General features: G+C 36.1%; 4 protein-coding genes across 4 annotated transcripts; 1 reads left to right on the top strand and 3 right to left on the bottom strand.

Annotated features, from left to right (window-relative positions):
- Positions 1–313: 313 nt before the first annotated feature.
- LOC114530229 (glycogenin-1-like) lies at positions 314–4,894 on the bottom strand. The gene is made up of 6 exons (XM_028551817.1): positions 4,695–4,894; positions 4,335–4,482; positions 3,812–4,149; positions 3,487–3,613; positions 2,846–3,026; positions 314–1,047 (listed from the first exon to the last, which is right to left on the bottom strand). Exons 1-6 carry the CDS (start codon positions 4,699–4,701, stop codon positions 844–846), a joined length of 1,005 nt encoding a protein of 334 aa, XP_028407618.1. The 5' UTR covers positions 4,702–4,894; the 3' UTR covers positions 314–843.
- Positions 4,895–4,980: 86 nt separating this feature from the next.
- LOC114530221 (glutamate-rich protein 6-like) lies at positions 4,981–15,112 on the top strand. The gene is made up of 13 exons (XM_028551805.1): positions 4,981–6,053; positions 6,352–6,423; positions 6,828–7,123; positions 7,344–7,507; positions 8,091–8,152; positions 12,365–12,516; positions 12,919–13,001; positions 13,171–13,243; positions 13,490–13,587; positions 13,843–14,005; positions 14,162–14,230; positions 14,394–14,473; positions 14,797–15,112. The coding sequence occupies exons 1-13, from the start codon at positions 5,258–5,260 to the stop codon at positions 14,957–14,959; spliced, it is 2,271 nt and encodes a 756-aa protein (XP_028407606.1). The 5' UTR covers positions 4,981–5,257; the 3' UTR covers positions 14,960–15,112.
- Positions 15,106–23,729, bottom strand: LOC114530952 (conserved oligomeric Golgi complex subunit 3-like). Its single transcript, XM_028552579.1, has 26 exons — positions 23,659–23,729; positions 23,131–23,284; positions 22,819–22,944; positions 22,616–22,677; positions 22,296–22,461; positions 22,143–22,217; positions 21,663–21,755; positions 21,310–21,441; positions 20,982–21,053; positions 20,840–20,883; positions 20,255–20,381; positions 20,021–20,112; positions 19,256–19,361; positions 19,091–19,124; positions 18,833–18,912; positions 18,556–18,633; positions 18,180–18,264; positions 17,918–18,012; positions 17,206–17,295; positions 16,908–17,111; positions 16,671–16,712; positions 16,443–16,535; positions 16,266–16,347; positions 16,018–16,145; positions 15,693–15,791; positions 15,106–15,389 (listed from the first exon to the last, which is right to left on the bottom strand). The coding sequence occupies exons 1-26, from the start codon at positions 23,727–23,729 to the stop codon at positions 15,363–15,365; spliced, it is 2,457 nt and encodes an 818-aa protein (XP_028408380.1). The 3' UTR covers positions 15,106–15,362.
- On the bottom strand, positions 23,619–25,460 carry LOC114530014 (retinol dehydrogenase 11-like). The gene has a single exon (XM_028551588.1). The coding sequence runs from the start codon at positions 25,179–25,181 to the stop codon at positions 24,222–24,224; it is 960 nt and encodes a 319-aa protein (XP_028407389.1). The 5' UTR covers positions 25,182–25,460; the 3' UTR covers positions 23,619–24,221.
- Between the last annotated feature and the right edge of the window lie 902 nt (positions 25,461–26,362).

The following is a 26,362-nucleotide window of genomic DNA, read 5'->3' as shown; positions in this document are numbered from 1 at the left end:
ATTTTCTTTAATCTTTCTTTAATGATTAAAGCTAAACCTATAGGACAATGTGGGAAAACAAAAGAACAGTTTTATGAATCTGTGATTTTTTAATTCAAATTGGAAAGACGCGAAGAGTGGTCTTCAACATTGAAGACGATATAAAATACTTTTCACAAGAAAAAAAAACAAGAGGGTGTCAAGAAAAAAAACCCAAATTTTTTTGGGCAAATGCTTTCGAAGAGACTTATTTATAACCAATAAACCAAACCATGCGTAGTAAGACGTGCTGTTTATTCATGCGCTAGCTATAGTGCTGACTTCTGAGTTCTGATTAAGATTCACTGCTTTTAATAAAAAAATTATTCGTACTATGCTAAGTTGATTACCAGAATGGATCATCTCGTGAATTGTCTGTTCCTAGTTATTTCACGTGGAGGCAAACTAAAATATTATATACCACTTGTTAAAGTTTGGTGTTCGTAGCGTTTCATTGGTCGAGAGCGAATCATGCGAGAGTGGCGAAATTTTGATGTCACCCTCGCAACCCCTGCAGAGTGAGATAACATGTTATTTCCCATGGGAAATAACAACTTTAATCACGCGCGGCGCACCTGGACGTACTACCTTTAGACTGTTTATCCATTTGAAATTATGTCTTTTATGAACAGATATTTCGTAGTTTACCTTGTAGTTTGGTTTTTCTTTGACAAGTGGTATATAATAAAAAACTTATTTACCGAGAACTCAGAAAATATTATGTTTTGTGGACCCTTGACCATCGATATAGGCAGGTCTCGGGTCCACAAAACAAAATGTTTCCTTCGTTCGCAGTAAATAAGTGTTAAATATTATCACGCATTATCACCCATTCGAAAGTGTTTCGTCCAATCTTCGTTGAATGTTTGCAAAGCTGTCAACACCACCATAGTCTATTTGACCATACTCCCACCGCCATCGCCCTGACGTATCTTGTGATGGCGAAACCCCATGGTCTTGTGATTCTCCAGCGGTACTACGAAATTGAAGATTACCGATACCGCTTGTAATCTGGTTGATTTCGTGGGACTGTAACAAAAATTGTTCATTCATTAGTAATGGTTAACAGAAAAATAAGCCTTGTAAAAAAACCGATATGATAAAGCAGGGAAACTAGGTTTCTTCAACAAAACCACATCAAAACTGTTTTCCAATTTCCTTATATCGTGCACGTTAAAATTATAATAACCCGTCAATGGGCGAACCTTCAAAAACCCCCGCATGCGGCTGAGAATTAACAAAGAATGGATAATAACCGTATTGATTGATCTCTATAGATTTTTAAACCAAAGCCCGTCAATCGATCTTTAATTGGTAGCAGAACATGTTTTTCATTTTGTACATTATTGACCAATAGGTATTCACATTTTAACTGAAATATTAAATATTTTTCGAGCAATGCTGGCAGTAGTGGTTTCTGTAGGAACTAATGCCGAGATCAGTCGAATGTGGACAACATTTATGATGAATGTTTTGCAATTATAATGCGTCCTACACAATAACACTATCTGAACAACATTTCCCCTATCCTGCTCTGTAATAATGCAGTATATAAGACGATTAGTATATAATTATTATAAGTACGAAATAATCTATAAACTATGCACGGATTAACTGTGAGATTATGTAACTCTATCTAAACAGTATAAAGCTTAAGAATGGAGGATGGTGACGCGACGACAATGACCAATAATCAAATGTATAAATATTTATAGATAAAGATTGCTGGGGAAATTGTTCATCCGAAAAACCATGAGTCTTCACGTCTTCTTCTTTTAGTATACTGAACTGAATCCTATGCGAATGCGATCACCAACAACTATACTTTGGTCCTCGTCGTTACGTTACATTCCTACATACTTCAGTTCTGTAATTACAATACCTGTGAAGATGGTAGTGAATGTGTAGATAATGGATTGGTTGCGTACGAATGATTATGTACATTTTGGCTCTCGTCAAAATTTTGATTAGGTGTTAGTGCGAGTGCGGTTATTACAGGTGCAGGAATATTTATTGGACCAGTTTGATACGCCTGAATCATTTCTTCTCCTGTTAGTGTCTCATGTATACTGCCACTTTCTGAGCACTCCGAGTCTTCCGAATCAGATGCTATCTGCAAGAGTGCTGGATAGAAGTTTTCTTGAGGATGAACTATACTGGATACCTGACCAACACCTTCCTACATACATGCGTGCAGTGCACAAGTTAGTTTTATATATCTAGATGCTATAGCCTTTCTTGCAGCTTTTTCGCTATAGCTTTTCATTCTCTGTATAGCTTCGAACTTCTTCGCTATAGCTTTTATGTTTTTCATAATTCATATATATATAAACTGCTAGCTATATACTCGTTTCGATAATTCGATTAGCTAAAATTACAGGTTAAGCACCTAATATATAGTACCATGCACCTGTACTACCTTAATTACGATTGTCGGGAAAACTGTTACTATGAAAACACAATTTGGAGTTCGAATTAATTACGAAAAATTCACGATTTATACCTGTCTATATGCTAAGCGTTTTAACCGATTTGTGCTTAGCACAGGAATAAGAAGTACGCAATGGTGCAATTATTTATTTTTATGCATTTTTCTCATCCCTAGACCTTACACCTCCAGGAAAGACGTCCCTTCAGGGTGCCACCTTTGCGGTGAAGGTTAGTGTGCAACTTTGTGGCTTGTGCATACCTTTGCTAGTATAAAACCTTTCTTTACAGAACTTTTGAGTTGGATTAACTCATATTACCAGGAAATTCAAGACATACAGTTAAATGAGAATGGCATACCATAATATAATGAACGAAATGACGGAAACATATGCCTTACTGTTATTCGATGTTCAGCAATTTCGTTGTACAAATCCCACCATTTTTGAATAAAATGTTCTGAAGACGTCACTGAAATAATACCATGGTCATAAATGACTCTACCAGTTTCCAAATTGATAGTGTATTGCCATGGTTTCTTACGACCAATAAAATGAATTATCTTCACATCATCACCAAACCTTTCAATAAACAATTCATGATATTAATAAATATTAAAAGAGATAAAAAATATAATAGACACCATTTTCTGAATGCTGAGTATCAGTATCTAATTAGGTCTATAGTTGTTTTTAATATAAATATAAAAGACTCCAAGAGAGAAAAACAAAGTAGTATGCAAACATCAAATGTAGGAGGAGTGTTAAATATTAAGATTAAAAATGTGTTGCTTGAAAATGTCACCTTAATTTGAAAGCTTTGCTATTTTTCATGGATAATTGAGAGTTATTGACATTCCTTGAAAAAAACTAATTTTGCACTTTTTGTTAACATCTTAATTTAGAAAAGACTTCGGTTGTTCGGAGGCCAAAATAATTGAGCACCTGCTGGTATCTTTAACAAAGTTTCTTATCAGTGGGTATCTGTAAAATGCACCTTTAAGCACTCTGTTGTAATAACTTCAATATTAAATATATATACCTTTTAAAGGCAGGTGAATAGGTGTAAAAGGAGTTGGAATGAAGATTATAGACAAAAGGTAAGCGATGATCAGGTCCAAGATGCAGCCAGTTGTTAAAAAATGAATTTAGAAGACCTTGATCTCCTCCTATATCATATTACATAAACATTTGCTCAATATATATTTGTAGTTCCAAGCACTAAACAAAATGTGATTATTTGCAATAATTGTTGATGACTGACAATAATAACAGAAGGTCAAAGTTTCATATGCTTTTTTGTTGTTAGCACAAAGTGTGCACTTCATGTAACTGAAAATGTAAAAAAAATGTTTTCTTGTTCTTACCATCAAAACTTCCAACTGCTAATGCATGAGCAATGAGATCATTATGTGTTTGTAATGATGGAACAAAAACAAAAACACCTGAATTAAAACAATCAGGCCATCCAGTATCAGGAGCAGCTGAGATTTCTGGTCTGTTGAAAAGATCATCAACATTCTGTAATACCATTGTATCGGCATCAAGAAAAACACATTTTGTATATTCAACTAATTTCCACGAATGTAATTTGGTGAATGTGACTCCAAGATCAGGTCTTTGAAGTAAAGCCAAGTTGGCACTATCTTCACTATCAAGAATATCCACCACTATTAAACGGTCCCAGATACCAAGCAATTCTTGTCTGTTGAATATATAGAGAGCACTTAATATATATACAAAAAAAAAGTCTTGGGAGTTAACCAATGGGAAAGGAGGTAATTCCAATCATGAATGTTATGGGTGCGGATGCAGTTATTAAACTACATGTAGTTTTAATGCCCTAACTATGCAGTTAAATATTTATTTCTCATTTCTGTCATTAAATACCGGACTTGAGGATCGACGCTCTGAGTGATCATGAGAGCCAACTGCCGGTTCGTGTTAACAGATCTCAAAGAATGGCCAAGAACTAGTGCACCAAGTGCATAACCATTGTTCGTTGCAAGACTCACGAAAGCTTCGTTGTTTACTCCTCCTAGTGATGAAACCAAAAAACATGTTTACTGACAGTTGAATTAGGACATTTAGCACTCCATGTTTGTCCCTGGAAAGAAAGCTAGAACACATAATGAAATGAATAACAGGCAAATGGTGAACTAGATACTGCTGATACTGATAGTCTAATACGAGCAGACGGAGCAGTGACAAACATCTGTCGTACGTGATCACACCAGGCTATGAACCTACCTGCCATTTCAACTTTTTAGAATGGAGAACTAAATTGAAGATTCTTTACATATCTATACTGTTTCTTCCGCCTTATATTACGAAAGATACAATAATATCAATATATCAAGTGTTGCAACAACTTCTTTCGGTATCTCGCATGCTAAAGTAAAGTTCAACGTGGCGTAGAATGTTCGCTATCGCTATCGACTTTTTATCGTATTTTCGTTTTCACTCTGCAGCCGCCGCAAATTCTTGAAATTGCCGGGCAGTTTTGTCCGCCTGTTTGCGGGTTGTACTCTCAAAAGCGTTGCTAAGTTACCGTACATCGACGCAAAAAGTATATTTTGCTTAAACTTGTGGGAATCTTTTTGTTTTCTATTCTGTGGTTGAGGTATGCTTTAGTAAATAAATATATGAGAATTCACTTTTTACATGGTTTTTCATGATATTTCAAAAAGGATAGTGTTAATTTTTGAAACGGTTGCCGTGGTTACCATTGACATGTAATATCCATAAAGAGACGTACATGATAAACAAATGAACCGATCAACTATTGGCCAAAAATATTTTGTTGGATTGACATGTTTACAGATGACATAACTGGTGAAATGCGAGAACAGTCAGAAGCGACATGTAGTGGAGATGCTAGCAGAAGGTCTGAAAGAAGAGATTTACAAGAACAGCCAGACGAAAGACCCTCGTCAATCTATTTGCAGCATAGTGTTATTCGTAGAGGTAGACGATCATCCGTCTCAAGTTTAGCGGGTTCTGGTAGTGATCCAAATACACCAGATCCTGATATTGAAAATTCTTTGGCCTATACGTGTACATCAAAAAGTAAAACTTTGAAAAGGACAAAGCGGGATCTCCCCCCGGATGAACCAATTGGAGTTCAAGAACAAGTTACAGTAGGTGTAGATCATCCTGGACTATTTCGAAACAAACTACTTACAGCTGCAGTGAATAATGCAGAAGAAAAAAAGCTGCTAAGAGATCATACACCTGATAGTATGAAAATGAGTGATTCAAATTCCACAGTAAGCTCGGTAGATAATACAAGCATGCCGGATATGGAATCTTTTGACCAAGACAATATAGAAGAAAAAAACCTATCAATAGATAACAGTAGACAATCAACACCTGTCAAACAGCAATCATTTATGGAAGATAAAACTGTGAAATCTGAGTCATACCTATTAACAAACAATATTCAACCAGAAGATAACTATCTACTCAGAGCTCAGTCTGCTCCAGTTGAAGTTGCTTCTATATGTACACAAACTGAATGGAGTTGGATAGAGGATATGCAGAAGCTTGAAGAAATAAAATCAGAATTGAAACCCACCCAAAAGATTGCAAATGATGCAGTTCTAAATGGTAGGTTCTTCATTGAGGAGCCAGAGTGGAAAGTTTCAAATGGTATATGCCAGATATATCCAGCATGCATTACAAACTATCCACTATGGCCGAGGGGGTTATAAGATCTCATAATTTAGGCCATGCTTATAAAAAGGATATTGGCCAGTACCACACATAATTAGGGTACAGAAGAGGTGTTTTAGCTGTAACCAAAAATTATTTTTATCCAAACGATCATTGTACATAAAACTGTTGTTGTAAAATAGCGAAACAGGAACAATTGTTATATTAATTTGCTTGCATACACACTCAATAGAAAACACAGAAGATAGTGAAAAATTCTCAAATATCAAAATGCAAGAAAAAAACAAAATCATCCTGGATTCTGGTAAAGTATATAAATATATATATTAGTATTATACAGTATATAGTATTATACACATATATAGCATTATATAGTATTACATAGTATTATACATATTATGCAGATAAGTTAATTAATTAACAAATCCCTTTTATAAATTATAATTATCAGGGCAAAAGTGTGAATTTAAATATCTGTAGTAATTAGCTCTTATGAAAGTCATGACATGAGCAGCTTGGTTAAGTTGGTTTTGTTATATTAATTGACATCTCAACCATCAATTGGGCCATATCTTTGACGTCTCAACCATCAATATTTTGCACATTACTGCGCTTTAAGTACCTTACTTCATAAAACATTTGTTCAATGACTTTGGTGTGAATGTGCTGGATTGATTAAATAAGGATTGTGTTCATTTTGCATCATAGAACTTGAGGATGAGTTGTTCAGACCTCCAACAGTAGAGTACAGTTCTAGTAGTTCCGATGAAGATGATGAAATCAATACCTTTGATAAAGAATCGTTTTTACCAAGTATTGGGCCACCTAAGATTTTACAATATATTAAAGAATCGGTGAATCCACCATTTACCAACGAGTTTCCCGGTAATGAGGCGGAGGATGTCCGTTCTGACGATACTAAAGGAGATCATTCATGTGCATACTGCAGGGCTGAAGTTTTGGATAAAGTTGATGTGGGACAACATGTATCTTTAGCAGAAGCTGTAAGTTTTCTAAAAAATGCCTTTTGTAGTGTAGAATACTGAAACACAACGTATTAAATTCTAGGCAAATGTCGAAACTTTCAAGGCATCTCGTGCAATATAGAACTAGAGTCCTAGAGAGAGTTTATCAATGTACTACGTACAGTACATAAATGCATTTTTTAATATATTTTTCTCATTTGAATCTGTCGCAATAAAAGTACTTTTATATAATATTCAGGCGAAGATCGAATGCCCTATTTATCACGAGCATGTTAAACAACAATCAGTCCATAAAGAAGAAGATGATGGTTTTATGAAAGATGAACTTATTGATGTTCGACCACACCCACCATTTGGAACAAAAGCTGCGAGAAAGGCAGCCAAAGAACGAGCTGCAGCAAGGTGAGAATAAACTGTACACATGCATGATGGCTGGGTGGTTTGCTGGCTGCTGACTGCATGGGCTCGGTCAGTTGACTGCTTTTATGTTCAACACAGTTACGCTTTTGCTGATCTTCTTAAAAAATCTTAGAAAGTAGTCTACGCATGTGCGACATGACCCAAATGAACAGGTTTTGTTCTTGGTCGGTGTTCTAGAGGAAAGCTATATATCTGTTTGGGTATATTTTTATGCATCAAATGTGGTATAACAACTGCTAAAAATAGACAAAAAACTTCTCGACGTTTCAGCAGAGTTACGGTAGTATGACGTACTAACTAAGATGTAAGACATACTAACTCTCCTGATGAACGTCTTTAGGGTCGAAACGTCGAGAAAGAATATTATGTCTCTTTTAGGCAGTTGTTGTGAAGTTGTTTGAAGACGCTGCGACGATTATCAAAAGCTGAAGTTAAAATCGTAGACCAAAAAACGCTACTATATCTTACTTTGCTGTTAGTCAATTTCCCAATCGCAGTTCCTTTAATGTGTTTATTAGTCGGTTTGGCCATGCACAACAACTGATTGTACATACCAATATTTTAGAGCAAGAGAAAGAGAGGTAGAAAGACAGAAAGTATCTGGGACTTCTGTAAACTACTATGCAAGTAAGTTAACAATTGAGGGGGGGAAATTTTATATAATAATACTACTGTATGAAAGTCGCCAGAACATACAGCCCTGATTACAGCGTTTAATTTGTATGAGGAGTTGCACGCCTTCAAAAAAATCATCTGGTAATGGCTTATTGTGACTAAAATGTCTTACTGAAACGTGCCCGACAATTGACTAAAAAACCACACAAAAATGTTTTGAATCTGAATTTTAGTTATCTCTTTTCAACACTTGCATATCACTTTTCCGCGCCACCGAATCCGCATTTCACATCTTATAATTGCAAACTATTTTATCACACTGCAAGTTGTCTGTTTATATGATATATAATAAACTAATCGCCTCGTGCATGGTGTTATGATTTCAAGATTTATGATACCTTCGTTAATGGAAATGCGAACACAGGAATGTCTGTGTTTTTTCATTTGATTGGCAAATACTATACTCACATGCATGTCACAGCCAGTTGCTACTTGCTACAAACATATACAGTAATTTGAACGATCTTGTACCAAATGAGCATCTGGTGATATGTTAAGGTCCCTTCATACTGCACTATAAACTACTTTTAAATTACTGTGTTTCAATAAAAATATGGTTACGAGAATAGATCTATACGTTGCCGTTGGCTAACCATATTTTCATAACTTAAATTAATAAATTTAGCATGCAAATATGCAATAATCCAAACTGAGCGCTTTCACCCAACTTATAGATCATGCACTAGGAAACTGCCCTTGAAAAAGTGGCGCGCCATAAGCCCCGTTTACACTACAGTCAATTTATTGGCACGGCTAAAATTGGTACCCGTACAAAATTTTATTAGTGTTAAGGCTACCAAAAAAAAGGCCGAGCACAGATTAAATGGGTGCCGGTACCCATTTTAGCCGTGCCGTGCCAATAAATCGAGTGTAGTGTAAACGGGGCTATAGTCACCATGTATACGGTACATAATATACAAAATATCTTCGTCGTATAGTTTAGCAGCTTTGAAACATGTTTGAAACAGGATGGCTTCGAAAATAATATTTTATCATATATACTATGAATATTGAACAGGAACCTGTAAATTGTGGCATGTTTTCTGTTGTAGATCGTCTAAAAGGGGAAATTTCAAAATTTACGACTCTAAATAAGTGATGCCCCCTCATTCCTTGCCCACTAAGTTTCATATTAGCAGTATAACATCAATCGTTTTTTCATTCAATAGTATAAAAACAAATGGAAATTCAGGCAATTCATTTTTTTATGGACCCATACAACGCTCTGTAATAATTTTATACTGCGTTTATTGCATGTATTATACATGCAATAATTTATTACATTAAAACTTTATTACATGCATATATTTGAAATTAATCTGAACAGTTCAAAGTTATATTACAACTCGAGAAAACACGCTCTAAATCGTATATACCCAAATCTCCGACATGTGTCTGTGAAATATACAGGTTTTAACAAGTTAAAACAACTCTGAAACTAAGGCATCGTTCCATTGTATACAGTGATATAAAGACAGTTTAAATTTTGCAAGAACCACGTCCTTCACGGGATTCAGTAGGCAGCTATACACTCTGGAATTATCCGTACATTACACTCTATATGTAACTATTCGTATACTTTTCTATATAATTGGTAAACTTATGCCCGTGTCTCATTCTGTGTGCCCCCATTTTCTCTGTGTGCACTTGGTTTTGTGACCGATCTCTTTGGCTGGTTTGTGTTCGTACCATGGCGTTTCAGGAGGTTCTGAAGCAAAATGTGGAGTGATTTTCTGTAACACGGCAGCCTCCAAGCATAAATCACTGGATTGACTCCAAAATGCAGAGCAAAGAAGATACGAAAGTACATCCAAATGTGTAGGAAATAATTGTTCAACATGCAAGAAACGCAATCGGTTGTCGTGAAGAAAAACATGACCACGTATGGAGATGTAAAGAGAACCAAGAAAGAGCACACCAAAAACATAGTATTTGCGAAATTCCTCTCGAGTTTCAGTTTATTTGTTCTTAGCCTTTTATTGCTCGCGTTCATGGTGAGAACTTGTTTTCTTTGACGCCGTAAACTGGAGTGTGTTAAAGGATACAGTACAAGGAGTACTGCTATCAAAATAAACGTATTTATGGCATAGATTTGATTTGCTATCATTGGTAACTCCAGAGGATCATGAGTAAAAAACAGCGAAGTCGAAATGGCGAAAGCAAGCAACAATGAGATGAGCATTGCAATTACAGAACGTTTAATTACTACAAGGACACGGTAACGAAACGGGTGAGCTATTGCAGCATAGCGTTCACATGTTATCAACAAGACTGTATAGTAACTGGATTGTGCAGTTGTTACCACAAGCCAAGGTAGATAGAGTTTTGTTGATTCGGAAGGATCACTTTTAGGATTTTTTGACGACTCTGTCTCGATAGCAAGACTGAAGCAAGCACCAAAAGATCAAAAATTGCAAGGCAAGCAATAAACAGCGCGGATGGAGTACGAAGTCTTTTCAAAGGATCTTTATACATTATCCATAGTAATGCACAATTGAGGAAGATTGCCAAGGAATAGCTGGCGATCGAAACATGGATTACAATACGATAATCATCATTCATCCTTGGAAAGTGGTTATAATTGTTGCCGAAGCTTTCATTTCTCGGAATTAGTAAGTCAAAAAGCTTCTTACAAGTTGGATTGTCTGCGTTTTTTGCACTGAAGCAATCAAAACGACTCAGTTGATGAATTAGTTCTGTTTTGTTCAACTTCTCCATCGGCAACTTTTCAGCAGCTTCTCACATACAATTAAGACTCACCACGCCACTGGAACCGCACTACAAGCTATGATTAGTCCAAAAATTTCCTGTATTTATGTACTTCTTCGCAGGGCAGCTGATTTTATGACAGCTTGCATGGGCATGGTATCACATGAACATATTAGGCAACCGTGTTTATATATTAAATATTTTTGTTCTTGTTTACTTTAAAAGCAGCAAACGAACTTGAAAACATTCAGAACACCTTTGTTAGTTGACGAAGACCACACTAATATACATACGCATCTGCATGGAACGAGATTTTGTTTTGATGACGCTCGCAATTGAGGAAGTTTTCAGTTTACAAGCCACATGAGGTCAATTTACATGCGATCCCCAAGATTATGATTTATTTCTTTAATATATATGATATTAGTACAGCCGGTAATGTAGACAGAAAAAAGTGATTTTAATATGTGTGATTAATGGCACTAAGGTATAGGTTGTTGAAATCCGTATCGTTAAACTAATGATATGTCTTAAAGACTTAAACCGTGTTCATATAAAAATTCAATAGCGAAGACAAAACCTGGCTTCCAACCTTTTTCGCAGCCAAGACTACCATGTAAATAATATGTACGCCAATGCCGTATGCCCCTAACTGAAGATTAACTTAATCCAAGTTGATTATGAAAGCGCTTTTCTTCATGAAGTGGATATTCTTACTGCGAATCTTGGAAAATTGACGTCGTAATATCGGTGGTACAAATTGCTTTCAACTTATTCCTGAACTTATACGTGAGATTATGGTTGCGCTAAAATTATCCATTCCATATTTATGTCTAGTTTCGACATGCCTATTCCTTGACCTTGGCTGGCATTTTATTTCTGTTCTGAATGATGTGTCAATATTTTGACTAACAGAATTTACAGAAAATTCTGACATTGTAAAAATGAAAATAAAACTGAAGAATTGCACCTGGCGCTATACGGCCAAAAGTTTTTCTATTTAAACGCTTTTATAGAGAAGGGGGGAAATTGCATCATACAGCCACAAAGACTAGGATCGCCAATCCGCTTAGTTTATTCCATTACAATTTACAAACTTTACAATTTCAACCAATGTGGTGTTCAATCTTTGTTGGCATATAACGAACTTCGAAAGCCATTTTCTCCCGGAATACTAATTTAACTGCATGGATCATATTTTAAAATTATATTCCGCAAATTCACTCGTAAGGAATGTTGATTAAAGTTAAACCCGTTTTAAAAACTAATCAGTCGGAAGCCTCTTAGAAATGTATTTTTGTGTCATTGTTTGCGGTAAAAAGTATGGAGTATTTACGCGCAGTATTTTCTTGAAAGGCTATTGTTTCCAATTAACACTTAGCCATTAACTTTTCTTAAATTTCTCCCAAACAAAAAATCTAAATAATAAGATATGATATGTTCATATAATATTAGTGACTCGACAGATGAAGACGTTGACATATTCTCTGGCCTCTTCCAAATGTATGGATGATGGTTGGACCGTGCGACCGCTAAGTCCTGTCGGAACTGAATCTGGTAATCATTTGGAACCTTTTGAGATCGAAATTAATTCCTCAAGGGCGCAGGTGAACTAAATGTTTCAAAATATGTAATCTCAATTCTAACACCCGTCGTAATTATTATAATAGTAATACATGCAGTTGACGCTCTTTGTTGCAGTAAATATATTTTTACCTGAGTCGAGCTAGGAACACATTTACGCCCGCGAACAACCACCGTATTATTATAGCTCTGTTTGCACCGCCACCAAGCAACATATTTTGCACGACACGGGTAGAATTACACCAACTCAAATATACCCGTGTTCATGCAGGCGACCAATACAAAGACGGGGCACCAATTTAACCATGCACCGTAGACTCAATATAATAAAACTACATAATTAGCTCCACCTTTGTCCCTCTCGTTTATTTTTACTAAATTTAAGTTGACGTAGTTTTTGTATCAACACACACGTTTGTTTTTAGCGAAGGGAAACTTTTATGGAAAGATTTTATCAGAACGGCAATAGATTATTGGTTCTTTTCCCTGATGGAACTGGCTGCTGTTAGTATCCTTTCAGTTTTATCAAATGCAAAAATCGATGACAAGTTGTGCATGCATGATGTGAATTTAAATTTGGCGTATAACGATTTAAGCGAGATTAGGTTGAAAATCATGCTAAGATGTATCCCTCGTTAACCCTCAAACCTTAAAAGTTGGCACTTAACTATGGTTAGTTACCCAAGTGGTAATCCAGCAGTTATTATATCGTCCACAGAGAAGGGGAAATACTCCTATATTCTTCAGGAGGTAAGACTTGATAAAAAAGTGTTGTGAGTTGTACCCACGATCAATGCCTTGTTTACTTGAGATAATTGCAGTTTAGATAATGATAGTATACTTTATAGTCTTTCAAATAGATTTTCGAATTCTTTACACCTTGTGGATAATAGCAAAAATATGCATATATTTGTACCTAGTCTACTGGCCTTTTGTTTTCCAACGCTCTGCATGGCTTCTTTTTGCACACGTGAATTTTTCAACGTTCTTTGTTAGGATACAGATGAACACAGTCGTGATAATACTGGAGTATTGGGAGTCTTTGATCCGACTGGACATGGTTCTTGTTATTATCAACAAAACGGGAAGCTTAGGTACTAAACTGTCCGTAGATTTGTTACAAGTCGACTCTTTAAACCCACACGCGAGTTTGATCGACCGAGCGTAGCGAGGTCGCGAAAGCGAAGGAAGGAAACGCGCGGAACTCTTCCGTCTAAATTGTCCGCTGTTTGTGAATTTCTAACTCAAAGCCAATTCATCATGACATCTCATGCGTATTCCATTCACAAAACGATTGATAGGAAGACAATAATTAGCAGCTAATACTATGAATTGCCCAACATTTTTAGAATGGTCCTGACTCCATTTGGAGGAACGTTTTTTGACATAAAAGGTGAAAAGAGAAAGAAGTGGTTCTGGTATAATATTACTGGTAGTTACGTTCATGCACCCCCATTCCAACCAATCACGTTTGCCTGGTCTAAAGAGTTATCATTACGATGTATGGGGCAGGTAAGCATAGTTACATAATATAGTCACATGGAATGTTATACAGCTATATAGCAATAAAGTTTTTGTGTTCAAGTCAATGCATGGGAATTCTTATTACCTAGTTACCACTTTATATATAGTTAATAAATTTTCCTTTTTTGATAATTTGATTTCAAGGATTACATAATCATAACATTCAACCATGGCCGTCACACTATCCGTTTTAATGTTGGCGCCAGATTAAAGGTACGTTTATATTAACAGGTTTATACATATAATACATATTATGCACGAATAAGCATGTTTCATAATCAGGCAGGTGATTTGAATGATGCAAAAAAGAACTACTTTGCTGCCAAATTTGCAATTAGTCTAGGTCTTTACCATTTTCTTATATTCTCAATTACAGCCTGTTGTAAAAAAAGTGAAACTGCCAACGGATGAGGAATATTACGAGATTCAATTAAAAGAAATACGGAAGTTTGTCAAGTAAGAAAACGTGCTTGTGTTAAAATCATATGGATATCTTATCTATTAGCCAGATGGTGCATCTTCATTAATTCCGGTATCAAATTAATTTGAAGCGATGATTGCTGTCGTGTGAACGTAATCAAAGATTTGCATACTGCTATTTAACTGCATGAGATCTAAAATCTTTGCTAAATAATCATTTTTAAACTGCAAACTATTTTCAAATTACATAAATAAAAATGTTTTGGGAACTTCAATGATTTGGGAATGCTTACGGGAACTTTAGTATTTAAGAAAAATTTTCTAACTTGTTATCTCATAACTATGTTGGTTCGTTCTAGTTTGCTGATTGAAAGAGTTCAGACGACTCTGCGATTTCCACATTCAAATCGAATTAAAAAACTTCCAATGCCTGAAAGAAGGAGCAGTAAACCACTGCCGCCTACGGAGAGTAGAATATTTGATACTTCCCCTGATGATAAAACTACTGTTGTAGTTAATTGAACTTTACATAATTATAGTTTTACATGCTACAATACTTTATATATATATGTGTGTAAACAACACTAATGATATAGTGTATTTGTTTGTAAATAGTGATGTAAATGCATATGTATATATAATGCTTGGAAAGTGCTATTAAACAATGAACTATTATGGTTGCTTTTATATGCATTGTTGTTTTTACGGCAACATGCAGCCGATTTATATTAGTTTTAACAAAGTATAAGAATTAAATGAGCATATATTTATTTACTCAGGAGGAGAGTAATGACTTTAATAATTCACATAGATTATTTTGTTTGTACTGTACGCATTTTATGCATTTATAAATAGAGTAGTTGTAAAAATAATACTGGATAAGATAAGGTCACAAAACGCATCCAGTGAAGGTGTTACTATTAGCTCAAGAAATTGATAACAGCAAAGATATCTGAAAACAAAAACATTCATGACCTTTGAAACTAGAAGTTCGTAAACATGCACCGACCGTTGGTGTAATTTAGGTACTGGCATGTCAGCTTGCCCAATTCCAAGTTCTGGCACATAGAGGGGTAAAGTTTTAAACACATGCATGGATAGAAAAAGTATATCCCATGCAGTAAAATATATGGAAAAAGTATACCATATAAATTCTCATATATGTACCCCAGGTCAACTGGGATCTTGCTGCTTTTTACGGCTTAAATTCAATCCAGTGCAGTAATATGTAGTAAATTCGGAAATTTAAATTTACCTGTTGCGTTGTCGGGCATCCAATAATTTTTTGGTTCTCTTCATTATATGTATCCACAATAAGCTGATTCAGTTGTTTATAATTCTCAAGAACATTTCCCTAAAATAAATATGGAATGAAATATGATGTTTTAATCTCCCTTCTTCTGTTTCCCTAACACTTCTTAGAAAATGTAATAATGACATTATATTAAAATTTATTGAACACAAAATTTGTCGTTTAACGGATAAAGTTCAACACAATATCTGATCACAGTACTCAAAACTATAGATTAAATAGTTGATGTACAATTTCATGATCATTTTGCTATGAAAAATAGTTTTACCTTGACTGGTTTGAACAAGATATATTCTGTATCCTTATTAGCAAGAAATAAAGACATGATTTGTAATGTACTTGGAATCTTTGATTTCAACAACATATAACTCTCGCTCACAAGACGGCGGACATTTTCTGAAAGAATAAAAAAATTCGAATAAATGTTTATATACAGTAGTATGTTTGTGGTCCAATTTATCGATCAAAACGCTTTGCAGTCGTGACTATTAAACAACTTAGAGAATAATCACCCACCAGGTTTAGCAAAATGCTGATGTTTTAACAAGCTTTTTACATCTTTTCCTTCTTCTTCTGCTAGTTTCTGAATCACATTTGTCTACAGGATCAAAAAGAACGAACGATGTTCTCTTAAAACTTTCGTAATAAACACACGAAACCAAAGAAGACAAAACTCGATGTTCCTGAATTTACCTTTGATAAGAAGTCCTTGGTCGGAGCTATTAAAGAGTTGGAGATACTCTCGATGAACTGTTCGCAAACAATTTTCAATTCATTATCAACTTCCTAAATATGAATAAAGAATATAAACTTGTCGTATAACAATACCACTGGTTTATACCGTTAAAAACATGTGCACAATGAGTGAAACGGATTACAATATCACGTCGAGGGAAATTGCACAGAACAATTGTATCATACCTTTTTGGAATCGGCGTAACTCTCTACAACTTGTGGAGCACCCTGATTTAAGAAGAAATCGTTTATGACAGAACTTGTAGAGAAATTGTTATATTGATTACAACAAGAACAGGGAAAGACTTATGAGAACCATACGTAGGGAACGGGGGATGAAAAGGTTCTCAATCGTAATCCAAGGATATACGATTGTAACTGGATTTCGTATCAATGAAAGAAATTGTTCTGCAATCTACACACCTCCAAGAGAAACTCCAAAAGCGCATTGTTACTATTCAAAGAAAACAGTCTTGCACTCTTACTCAGAAGACCATAGGCTGCCGTCCTCATGTTGCTAAAATCAAGCGATAACTCACGGACTGTGAAATCCACATCAAATGGAGCGATCTGTTCTCTCAAGATCAGCAGATGTTTAATCAAAAATAAATGGCCATTGATAGCTCCCTATGGATGAACATGTAATGTAGATGAATATATAGGTATAAAATTACGCTACAAGAACCTCTTATGCAAACCAGATTAATTTGAATTATCTTACTGTTTTTGTGGTAATCTGTGAACTTGCAAATTTCAAAGTTCTAATACAAACTGACAAAGCTTCTTGGGACAATCCTTCAAATGTTTCTTTCTGTAAACGCAATAGGTATCAAATTAAAACAATCGCTGAGAATGAAAGAGTTCTCCACCCTCATGCAGGATCGTGACCGCTTAATGGACGCATTACGCGTAGTCAAACGTCTATTGTCATTCAATGGTAAATAACTGAATACAGTATCATTATTATTATTATTATTATTTAAACTTATTCAAAAGCACGGTGCCCTTTCAGTTGCCTGGTTTTCAAAGGGCCGTGCCGAAAGTTCAGTAGGTTATTAGGAAAATTCTCAAACTATACGATGCAAGATACCAGTGACTACTCCTACCCAATCGGAAAACTAAAACTGGGGTACTATAACTACAAACTACTAAGGCGGCAGCGAGCGCCTTCAAAATTCAACTAAAAACAATTGGGCACAATCCAAGTTTATCCAAATTGATGGTGATGCCACATGGAACAACACTCAGCGGTAGCTTGCATTTTCTATAAGCATCTATATTACCTATGCTTATAATTTCCAAATATTTTAAGCATAATTTCTTAATGGCGAGTCTATTGCATCTAAGCAATTGTCCATACAGCAGATGCAAAATTGCAGTTTTGAGACTCAATTTTGATTTAATTACGTTTTAAAGGTAGGAATTTAACTTACTGAGATACATCTATAGAGTTTCGATAAACAAACCAATGTTCTTCGTACTGTAGGATACCACATGCCTTGTAAATCAACGAGGGCCGCTGGAAGCTCTAAAGATCAGTAAACAAAAACGAATTGGTGATACATATATCCATAATTTAGTGTTGCAAATAGCTTTGGACAATTGCCTGTAGGAGGGCGTTCCCTTCAGTTTTTCTTTTTAAACACATCATTTGATAGTTTGGATGCTTTTAAAAGAGAGAAAATAATTCATTACCAAATGAACTTTTCTTCTTTTTCTTTTTCCCGGCTTCGTCTTGACCTGCTTCCTTTTCATCTTCTTCACTTTCATCATCCTCTAACTAAATCAAACATCCAAATAATTAAGCTGGTTTTCATATGTCGCCGACAGTTGGCGATGTATTGTTTGTGGCCGATGACGAAGAAAATTTATACAAAATTTTCCTTTGGTCCCCTATCGCCGAACGTCGGTGACATATGAGAACCAGGTTTTACGGCTTGATTTCTACCCGCAGAAAATGCAGAACAGAACCCAATGTGATACTTCCCCATTTAGATTGTACTTCTGAATCCATGGAATTGCCATGGCACTGAACGCTGGTCATATATATAATCATACCATAGTAAATTACCTTAATCATTAGTTTATCAGGATAAGCAAGATCACCAGGTGAAGGAGAATAATTTTGAATATCGGTTTGAATGTATGTCTGAAAAAGAAACACATTTGCGTCACTACTTCGTCAATTATCGTACCGATAATCAACCATACCCAACCCGCAAAGAAGAATGCTGCAAGGGTGTGAGATAGTCTGATATAATTCACAAAGAGTTTGTTATTCCTAAGCATTTCGAGAGTAACTGCGTGTCATTCAAAACCCAAAGGTTTATGTATATGTATATACATACCTGAGCTCTATAGACCAATCTTTCCTGGACGTCTTCAAGCATTTGTGCTATTACTATCCCAAAAGCGTATAATTCGTCGCCTGCAGAATAAAAAAATACATGTTGAGAAAGTACCTTGGCTCTCCTCCACCTAATTTCAATGTGAACCGATTTATCGTATGTTCACGTTTCTTTAAATTCTCTATTTCGTTCAGGCTTTTAAAAATTAACCATGAACCGACAAGATAGAAGTCTCATAAATATGACCATACCGCGTACCTTTTTGTCGAACATGATCTTCCAACATCTCTACCTATATAGGAGCGAAATTCCTTTTCATCAAATCATGTTTTTAGGGGGAAAATTCTATTTTAGGGAGAATAATATCAAATGTGATCGTTCTTTCCCCACTACCCTACATTTTTCTCTGGGCTAAAAGATTACCTTCAGTATACTGCAGAGTTCAGTCAATGTTTCCATGTGATTCATGTGAATGATAAGGGGTCTGAAGGCGTCGTACAGAATGTTGCAAAAATTTTCCAACAAAGTGCTAGAGAGGAAATCATGGGAACGAGGTTGAACTGCATGAACATTTTTTCCCGAAATTCCATGAGGTGAAAACCCAACATACATGCACCTTCGGTGTGTCCGGGATTCAAGTAAATCTCAGAAACACCTTACTGAAAGCATGTTTGTTATAAAGTACACTGAAACAGGACACTTTCTATCGTAGCCTTTTCATTCTGGCTCCCCAAGGACCACTCGAGCGCTATTGCTTTTCTCAGCCATTGATCTAAGGAGTCATTTTTTATCCGACGCACTATAGTCTAATTCCTGATGCAACAGGGTATAGAAACGTTTGAAAATTATTGTAAAAGACCAATATTTGTATCCTCCACCCAACCTAGACCAAAATGGTTGAAAGGGGATGGGGAAATTTAGGTATTTATAATTTATTCTGCGGAAATATGTCAGGTAATCAGAACTCAATGATAATTATTTTGGTTAAACTTGAAGTATGTTATATGAGGCTCTGACAATCACGACTCTGACTATCATTTACTACAATGCGTTTTTCGCAAACACATAAATAAATGCATAAATAAATTCTAAACAAACGCATAAATAAATTCTAAACTCCCGACTTCACACCATAAGAGTTTCTTGGTGAGTGCTGTTCAAGTAAGAAAAGTCACCAAAACAACTTACTGCAAAGCTGGACTCGGATGGGTAAAAAAGTGGAAATACAATTGATATTCATCTTGACTGACACGTACTAATAATGAGCAACCACTTCGAACCTAAAATAAGAAGCATAGAAAAGCTGCATACGTGAATCAGTTAACTACGAATAATAACCGAAAAAGGCATGTCGTATACGCTTTCATGGTGAATTTTTTAATCACGCGCAATCACACACAGTAAAGTGTAGTGGCTACATACCAAAGCACAGGTATTTCGTTGATGCTGTTTGATGGTTTTCTCGACAGTATCTGTAATACATGGAGCTAGCAACTGATACCTCTGTGTAAAGTAGAATTCATGGCAGTCGTTCAATAACGATGTATACCTACAAGAGAATTTGTGATTTAGTATTAGACTTATTATCAGTGTCGAAATAAACGGCTGACTGTTTACTGGTCAATTACATTTCATCCAGGGTTTTTTATCTTTCACTAATATTTATATACTATATAAAACAGTGAATCACTCTCAGTCTGCATAGCGGTAAGATTCTTAACCATCACGACCACAGCGATGTGTTCATCGTTCGTCCTGCTCTTATTTTGAAATTTGGACCTTAGTAGGACCGAAACTGTCAGGGTTTATGTCAACAGCGAGGGTGTCGGCGTGAATATATGGACAATGTCAGTAGTTATATTCGCTTGTTTGCCAAGCAGTATACAACTTTTTCAGCCAAACCACTGGGACTTTTACTCTTTTAGCTACAACAGCTGTTGTGCCATGAAGTCTTTAAACAGAGAAACTGTTGCAACGGTTATAGCCTAACAATTCAGCAACACTTACTCAGCACTAACGGTCAAGCGATGTTCAATTTGTTCCATTAACGACTGAAAAAAAATTATATTCAGAATTCAAAATCTTTTAGAATGCTCTTTTCACCAGAAGAGAACAACGATGCGTCCCTAGATGTATATTATGCGATTACCTTGATTCTTGGTGCATTCGTACGAAATTTGCCATAGAACAAAGCGAATGACCCATCAGTTGAACTAGTCTCCTTTAAAAAGAACAGAAAAGACCATTGTCAGGCGATTTGTAACATTAAAATAGAGACTTTCAGCTTAACCAATAGGGCAAATGGCTCAATTATTTCAAGCTAGTTCTTTGGCATTTTCTCTGGTACAGCTTGTCTCAGGAGCTGAATGTTTGTACATAATGTACCAATTTTCCAATAAATGAAAATTCGAAATGAATTTTGCAGTTAAAGGTTTGTCGTAAATGCCATTTGAAAAAACAGGAGATGAAAAACTTACATTTCTACTAGCAGTAACCTGAGTTGTTGCATATTTAAATAAATCAATCACGTGAGTCTTGACGAGGTTTAAAGCTTCATTTAAACATTGATTGTATCTTAGTAAGTATGTCTGGGACTCTTTAAAATGTTGCTGAAAATACAGAGCAAAATATTACTAAAAAGGCGAATGGGATATCCAGAAAACGTGCTGGTAAGTATAATGGCATACAAAAGAAATTCGTAAGGCAGAACTGAATCAATGAACAAACAGTTCCCCCCTCCTAATTATCACTTTGGTCCAGGTGAAGACATTGTCATAAAGTTCCATGGCTTTATATTGAATTGTGTTTTACTCTTTTATTCTGTACTTACATTACTTTTTATGTATTCAATACATTCATCAAGTCTTGAGAGCATTGGAACAAAAGAATCATTGGTTACGGATAATGTTGGTGTGTTCAGTTTCTGCATAATGAAAAATCAGATATGAAAAAAATATGCACTGGATGTTTCCACTCTAACTTAGTGAGTCACTGCCAGATTTGTTGATTCTACAGTATTCGCTAAATGAATCAAATTGGTTAATCAAATTGGCTAGTGCCAACTGTTACTTAATGGATAAAAATCTGGACAAAAAAAGCCACATGTGCTTCTACAGCATTTAGGATGAAAAAAACAAATATCTCAATATAAAGTGATAATATTTCACAAATAAGTAATAATTTCAATACAACCAGAATTATATAATTCTGAGCATATAAAGTTGCCATGTTTAATTGTGTAGACTGTTGTTCACATGCAGGCGTGTCTCATTGGAATAAAAAAACATACAGGGGTACATGGATTACAAACCTGTTTGATTTTCTCAAGAGCATTAAAATATGACAATTTTTGACTTATATTTTCAGCCATTTGTACCAATTGAGTCTAAAAAGAAACAAAAGAGGTAATTTTAATGGGAAAAAACTTAATGATTATAAATGCATAGTAAGATTAATCCTTCACCTGATCCTGCAACAGCTGTTCACATGCCTCATGCAAGGCTCCAGTCTTAGTTGAAACAAACAAATGCTGTTTATGTAAATCTTGCAGATATCTCAAAGCTTCTTCTATCTCATTCAATATAACATCACAATGATCTCTGTATTGCTTCAGTTGCTCAGAGTAAGCACTACAAAATTGTGGTAGGAAAAAAAATTTTAGGTTAGTATTCTCGATGATATTTGTTATAATCCTATGCAGGATTATTGTTCATTTGTTTAATTATTCACTATACCAACATTCAGATATCTACAGCACTTATCCACCATAAGCATTTTACTTACTGATATGATGATTCCTGTTCTCTTTCCATTTGATTTTCAACTTGAGCAAACCATGTGAAAAACTGTGCAAACAACACATAACATAATTAAATCACAAACTATCCACAAGTGTGGAAAGTATACATCGCATAACCGAGATATTGGGCACACAATTTTGATGTCTTTTGAATGACACTTTTGAAAACAAGTTAATACCAACAAACCTGTTGCGCATTTTCCACCTTAGCTGACCCCAAATCAATATCAGATATATCCACACTGCCTTTCCCCTCTGATGTTTCACCATGAGTCCGCTTTGAAGGCAAACTGGAAACATCTTTTTCAGGCAGCTGAAAATCACAACCATATCAATAAAAATTTTAGCTTCCTGAACTTGCGCTGCTGTACCGTTGAAAACATACAAGCTTACAGTACAAACTTTCTTTCCCCCCCCCCCCTTCTTCTCCAACACACAGTCACACACACAAATATACTCTCTAGTCTCTATGCTCTAAAATTGATATTAGTAAGCTCACATCTGAGGGTAAAGATCGGTTTGAAGAATATGCTGTTAATAAAAGAACACTGTCTTTTTCTTCATCAGTGAGGAGAGATAAACTGTTTTCTTTAGCATCCCAAAGACCGAGTCTTTCTCGCACATCTTTTGCCAAAGAAGCCATGTTGTCATAGCTTATATTGGCAATACTTCATGTAATCTATGAAATGTATTTCACGATCAGTGGAACGTGACGTTCTTGCAGGTCAGCCACCAAACAAGGCCTGGCCAAGGCTTCGAATTGAGTTCTTGAATATTAGTCGAAATAAAAAAAAAACTTCAATGCATACAGTTGTCTCGGAAACATATCTACGTTTCAACCCGAACCTTTTTTATCACGCTAGCCTCAACAGCTATTATTAGTTGGTGTGTTTCCATGAGGGGCGTAACGAAGGAACATTGTACAACACTACCATAAACGATTAACGATCAAGTTTCAACTCATCATTTAACGTGGAAGAATATTTCAATTCAAGGTTGCATTATAATTGAAACACCTTTTACCAACTTTTTTGTTATGGGTGGTGCTAGATCAGTTTCTCTGTTCCTGAAATTGTAAATTACTGATGACCGTTCCATATAGCTCGCGAGAGTAAAACTTGAAATCTATTTCAGTTAAAAACAATAAAGTTGTGACGTATTTAGCGAAAAGGTCTATTATCGTTTCTCCTCTTTTTGTCAGCTTGGTAAAATGATTAGGTTTTTTTTTAATTTACAAGGTATCTCATCTAAAGTCTTCTACTGACTAATACATGTTTTTCCCTTACTCACAGTCAATGTTTCAAATATAATAATAAAGTTTACACCCAAACCCCACCCTAACTATTACGTATCACCACGTACCACCACGGTAGTACAATGTACCATACTGGCATAGTCGCAAATTTCGTTGTGAACTTTGCGCGTAAAGCACTTAGCCTGTGCCCTGTGGTGGTTCTTGGGGAAGTAGCAACATTCTCAAACAACCCTGCTTGCTTAGTGCTTTCCTCGCAAAGTTCATTAAACAGTTCGGGAAAGAAGCTGCCTTGCCTCAGCACGATGCATACTCGGTTTTGCGAATTGTTTTTTTTATCATTCCAGTCCTACAGCCTTGGCGCTGACGTCCCACAATTTTTTGGCAGCTTCGTCATCTTGGGCTGCTTGCGATGGCTCCTTGACTTTACAATCAGTAAAATACAAGCCAGTAACACCTTCCACTTCTTCAGACACTGCCAAGTAAATACTAGTTTGAGCACCTTCTTTGGGAGTTTTGAAAAACAGAAACATAAATTGAAAAGCAATTGACTCGATGGTCCCTGTATTACGACTGAGTTCAGTCTTGACAGCACCGGGATGAAGGGAATTAACTGTTACATCAGTGCCTCCCAAACGCTTTGCCAACTCTCTTGTGAACAGAATATTCGCCAGTTTACTTTGGCCGTATGCATCCCATTTGCGGTAGAATTTCTCGCAGTTGATATTATCAAAGTTGAATGACGATGATGTCATGGAATGCGCCATAGATGAGACCACAACGATGCGGGAAGGTTGTGAAGATTTCAGTAAATCAAGAAGCAAATTTGTTAGCAAGAAATGTCCGAAGTGGTTTACTCCCATTTGTATTTCGAAGCCATCTTGCGTCTTTTGTAGCTCAGGGGGTATCATCACTCCAGCATTGTTGATCAATACGTGTAACGCCGGTTCGGTCTTGTTGACATCTTCAGCTAACGTACGAACGGACGCGAGGGATGCGAGGTCAAGTTGTTTTAAAACTAAATTAGAACTGCCAGACTTCTCTGCAACATCATTTAAAGCATCTTCTCCCCTCTTCATATCACGGCATGCCATGATTACACGGGCACCTCGCTTCGCCAAATCGATTGCAGTTTCTTTCCCAATGCCAGCATTCGCACCTGTGATTAGGACAGTCTTGCCATCCATCCTCGCTTCGCTTGTACATACACCGCCAGCGATATATCTTCGAAACATTGTGTAAACGACCGGAAGAGAGACTACACCAGCAACGGTAGCTATTACACCAAAACGATTCATTTACTTGCAACAGCAAACACTGAAACAACTGAGATGATATTTCAGTGCCTGACAACACCCTTGAGACTTGAGTATTTTCGCCTTTGTTTACTTTAGATTTTTGAATAGGAAATTAATTCTTATCATGCTAACCAATCACATAAGCTTTCCTTTCTGACGTTTCATTGACCTTTGTATGAGTAATGACATCTGTTTCAATGTATTGACCATAGGATTAGACAAAAACGTGTTTCGATGTTCCAATAGCTCTCGTCATATCAGCAGTGGCGTAGGAAAGAAATGTGGGAGCACAAGGAACACGTGCCTCCCCAAAAAGTTTTCAAGGGGCGAAAGATGCCTTTTTTGCGATGAAAAATGTCTTTTTTGGAAAAACTAATGACCTAATGTACCTGTGAATATTATTTAAAATCGAAGTACACATGCCCAAATCGTTTTGTAGAGCATAAATATAAACCACTCTAGTGGTGTCCTTGCATCTTTGGCAATCAAACCATCCCTATACATATTTTCAGCTGCTCTTTTTAGTAAGCAAAAGTGCCCCTGAAATCTGGTGCCCCCCGTTAATTTCTGGATGCTTCCTACGCCCCTGGTCATATTCCATGTTGTCGCACTAAAAACGATCGGGTTGTTGCCATTATGAACAATATTGTGCACGAAGTGTAATTATTGTTCATGTATGAACAAGTATGAACAGCTCAGTCACAGTGCCAGTGTATTAGTGGTGACCAGTGTTGGTGGAGCACAGCCACAGAATACCATACTCTTGAATTCCATACAGAATTCCATTCTCTTGGGTCACTCATGCCTGCGTACTAATTGTTCATATTATCTGTTGTTGCATGATTTTTTTCAAGCTTTAGCCTGGTTCCAATATTCCAGGCTTCAAGTGACGAATATTGACATTGACAAATCTATTAATTTTACGCAGAGAAGTTGAGAGAACATTATTGGAGATAGTTCTCTGTAAGGTATACTGTGACACAGAATACAAATACAAATACCTCATCCTCTGTGTATGCGGTTTCCAGTCATTTCCAGTGGTGCACAGCGTTGTGTACTAGTGCCGCTCAGTGGTGCCCGTGTGTGGTGGTGCCCGTGTGTGGTGGTGCCACTCGACTTATCAGTCACTGATCTCAATACGCGAGTTCTTACTTCTTAATACCTTTCTATACTTTATGTTA

This window comes from Dendronephthya gigantea, unplaced genomic scaffold (genome assembly GCF_004324835.1).
Source record: "Dendronephthya gigantea isolate DGI-Jeju-01 unplaced genomic scaffold, DenGig_1.0 000001F, whole genome shotgun sequence".
Classification (NCBI taxonomy): Eukaryota; Metazoa; Cnidaria; class Anthozoa; order Malacalcyonacea; family Nephtheidae; genus Dendronephthya; species Dendronephthya gigantea.
The sequence above is the reverse complement of the archived record's forward strand: the minus strand, read 5'-3'. Positions and strand labels throughout refer to the sequence as shown.

Bases quoted from the DNA above. Each gene is read 5' to 3' on its own strand.
- LOC114530952 (XM_028552579.1), bottom strand. From the start codon at position 23,729: ATGGAACGGTCATCAGTAATTTACAATTTCAGGAACAGAGAAACTGAT. The intron at 22,678-22,818 runs GTTTGTTGGTAT...TTGTTTGCACAG, and splicing joins AGGTGGAAAATGCGCAACAG to TTTTTCACATGGTTTGCTCA. The intron at 16,536-16,670 runs GTATGATACAAT...ATTCATATTTAG, and splicing joins GTTACGCCGATTCCAAAAAG to GAAGTTGATAATGAATTGAA.
- LOC114530014 (XM_028551588.1), bottom strand. From the start codon at position 25,181: ATGAATCGTTTTGGTGTAATAGCTACCGTTGCTGGTGTAGTCTCTCTT.
- LOC114530221 (XM_028551805.1), top strand. From the start codon at position 5,258: ATGTTTACAGATGACATAACTGGTGAAATGCGAGAACAGTCAGAAGCG. The intron at 7,124-7,343 runs GTAAGTTTTCTA...TATAATATTCAG, and splicing joins ATGTATCTTTAGCAGAAGCT to GCGAAGATCGAATGCCCTAT. The intron at 13,002-13,170 runs GTATCCTTTCAG...AACTATGGTTAG, and splicing joins GATGGAACTGGCTGCTGTTA to TTACCCAAGTGGTAATCCAG.
- LOC114530229 (XM_028551817.1), bottom strand. The intron at 4,150-4,334 runs GTATTTAATGAC...TATATTCAACAG, and splicing joins AGCGTCGATCCTCAAGTCCG to ACAAGAATTGCTTGGTATCT. The intron at 3,027-3,486 runs GTATATATATTT...GTTTATTGAAAG, and splicing joins TATTCACCTGCCTTTAAAAG to GTTTGGTGATGATGTGAAGA.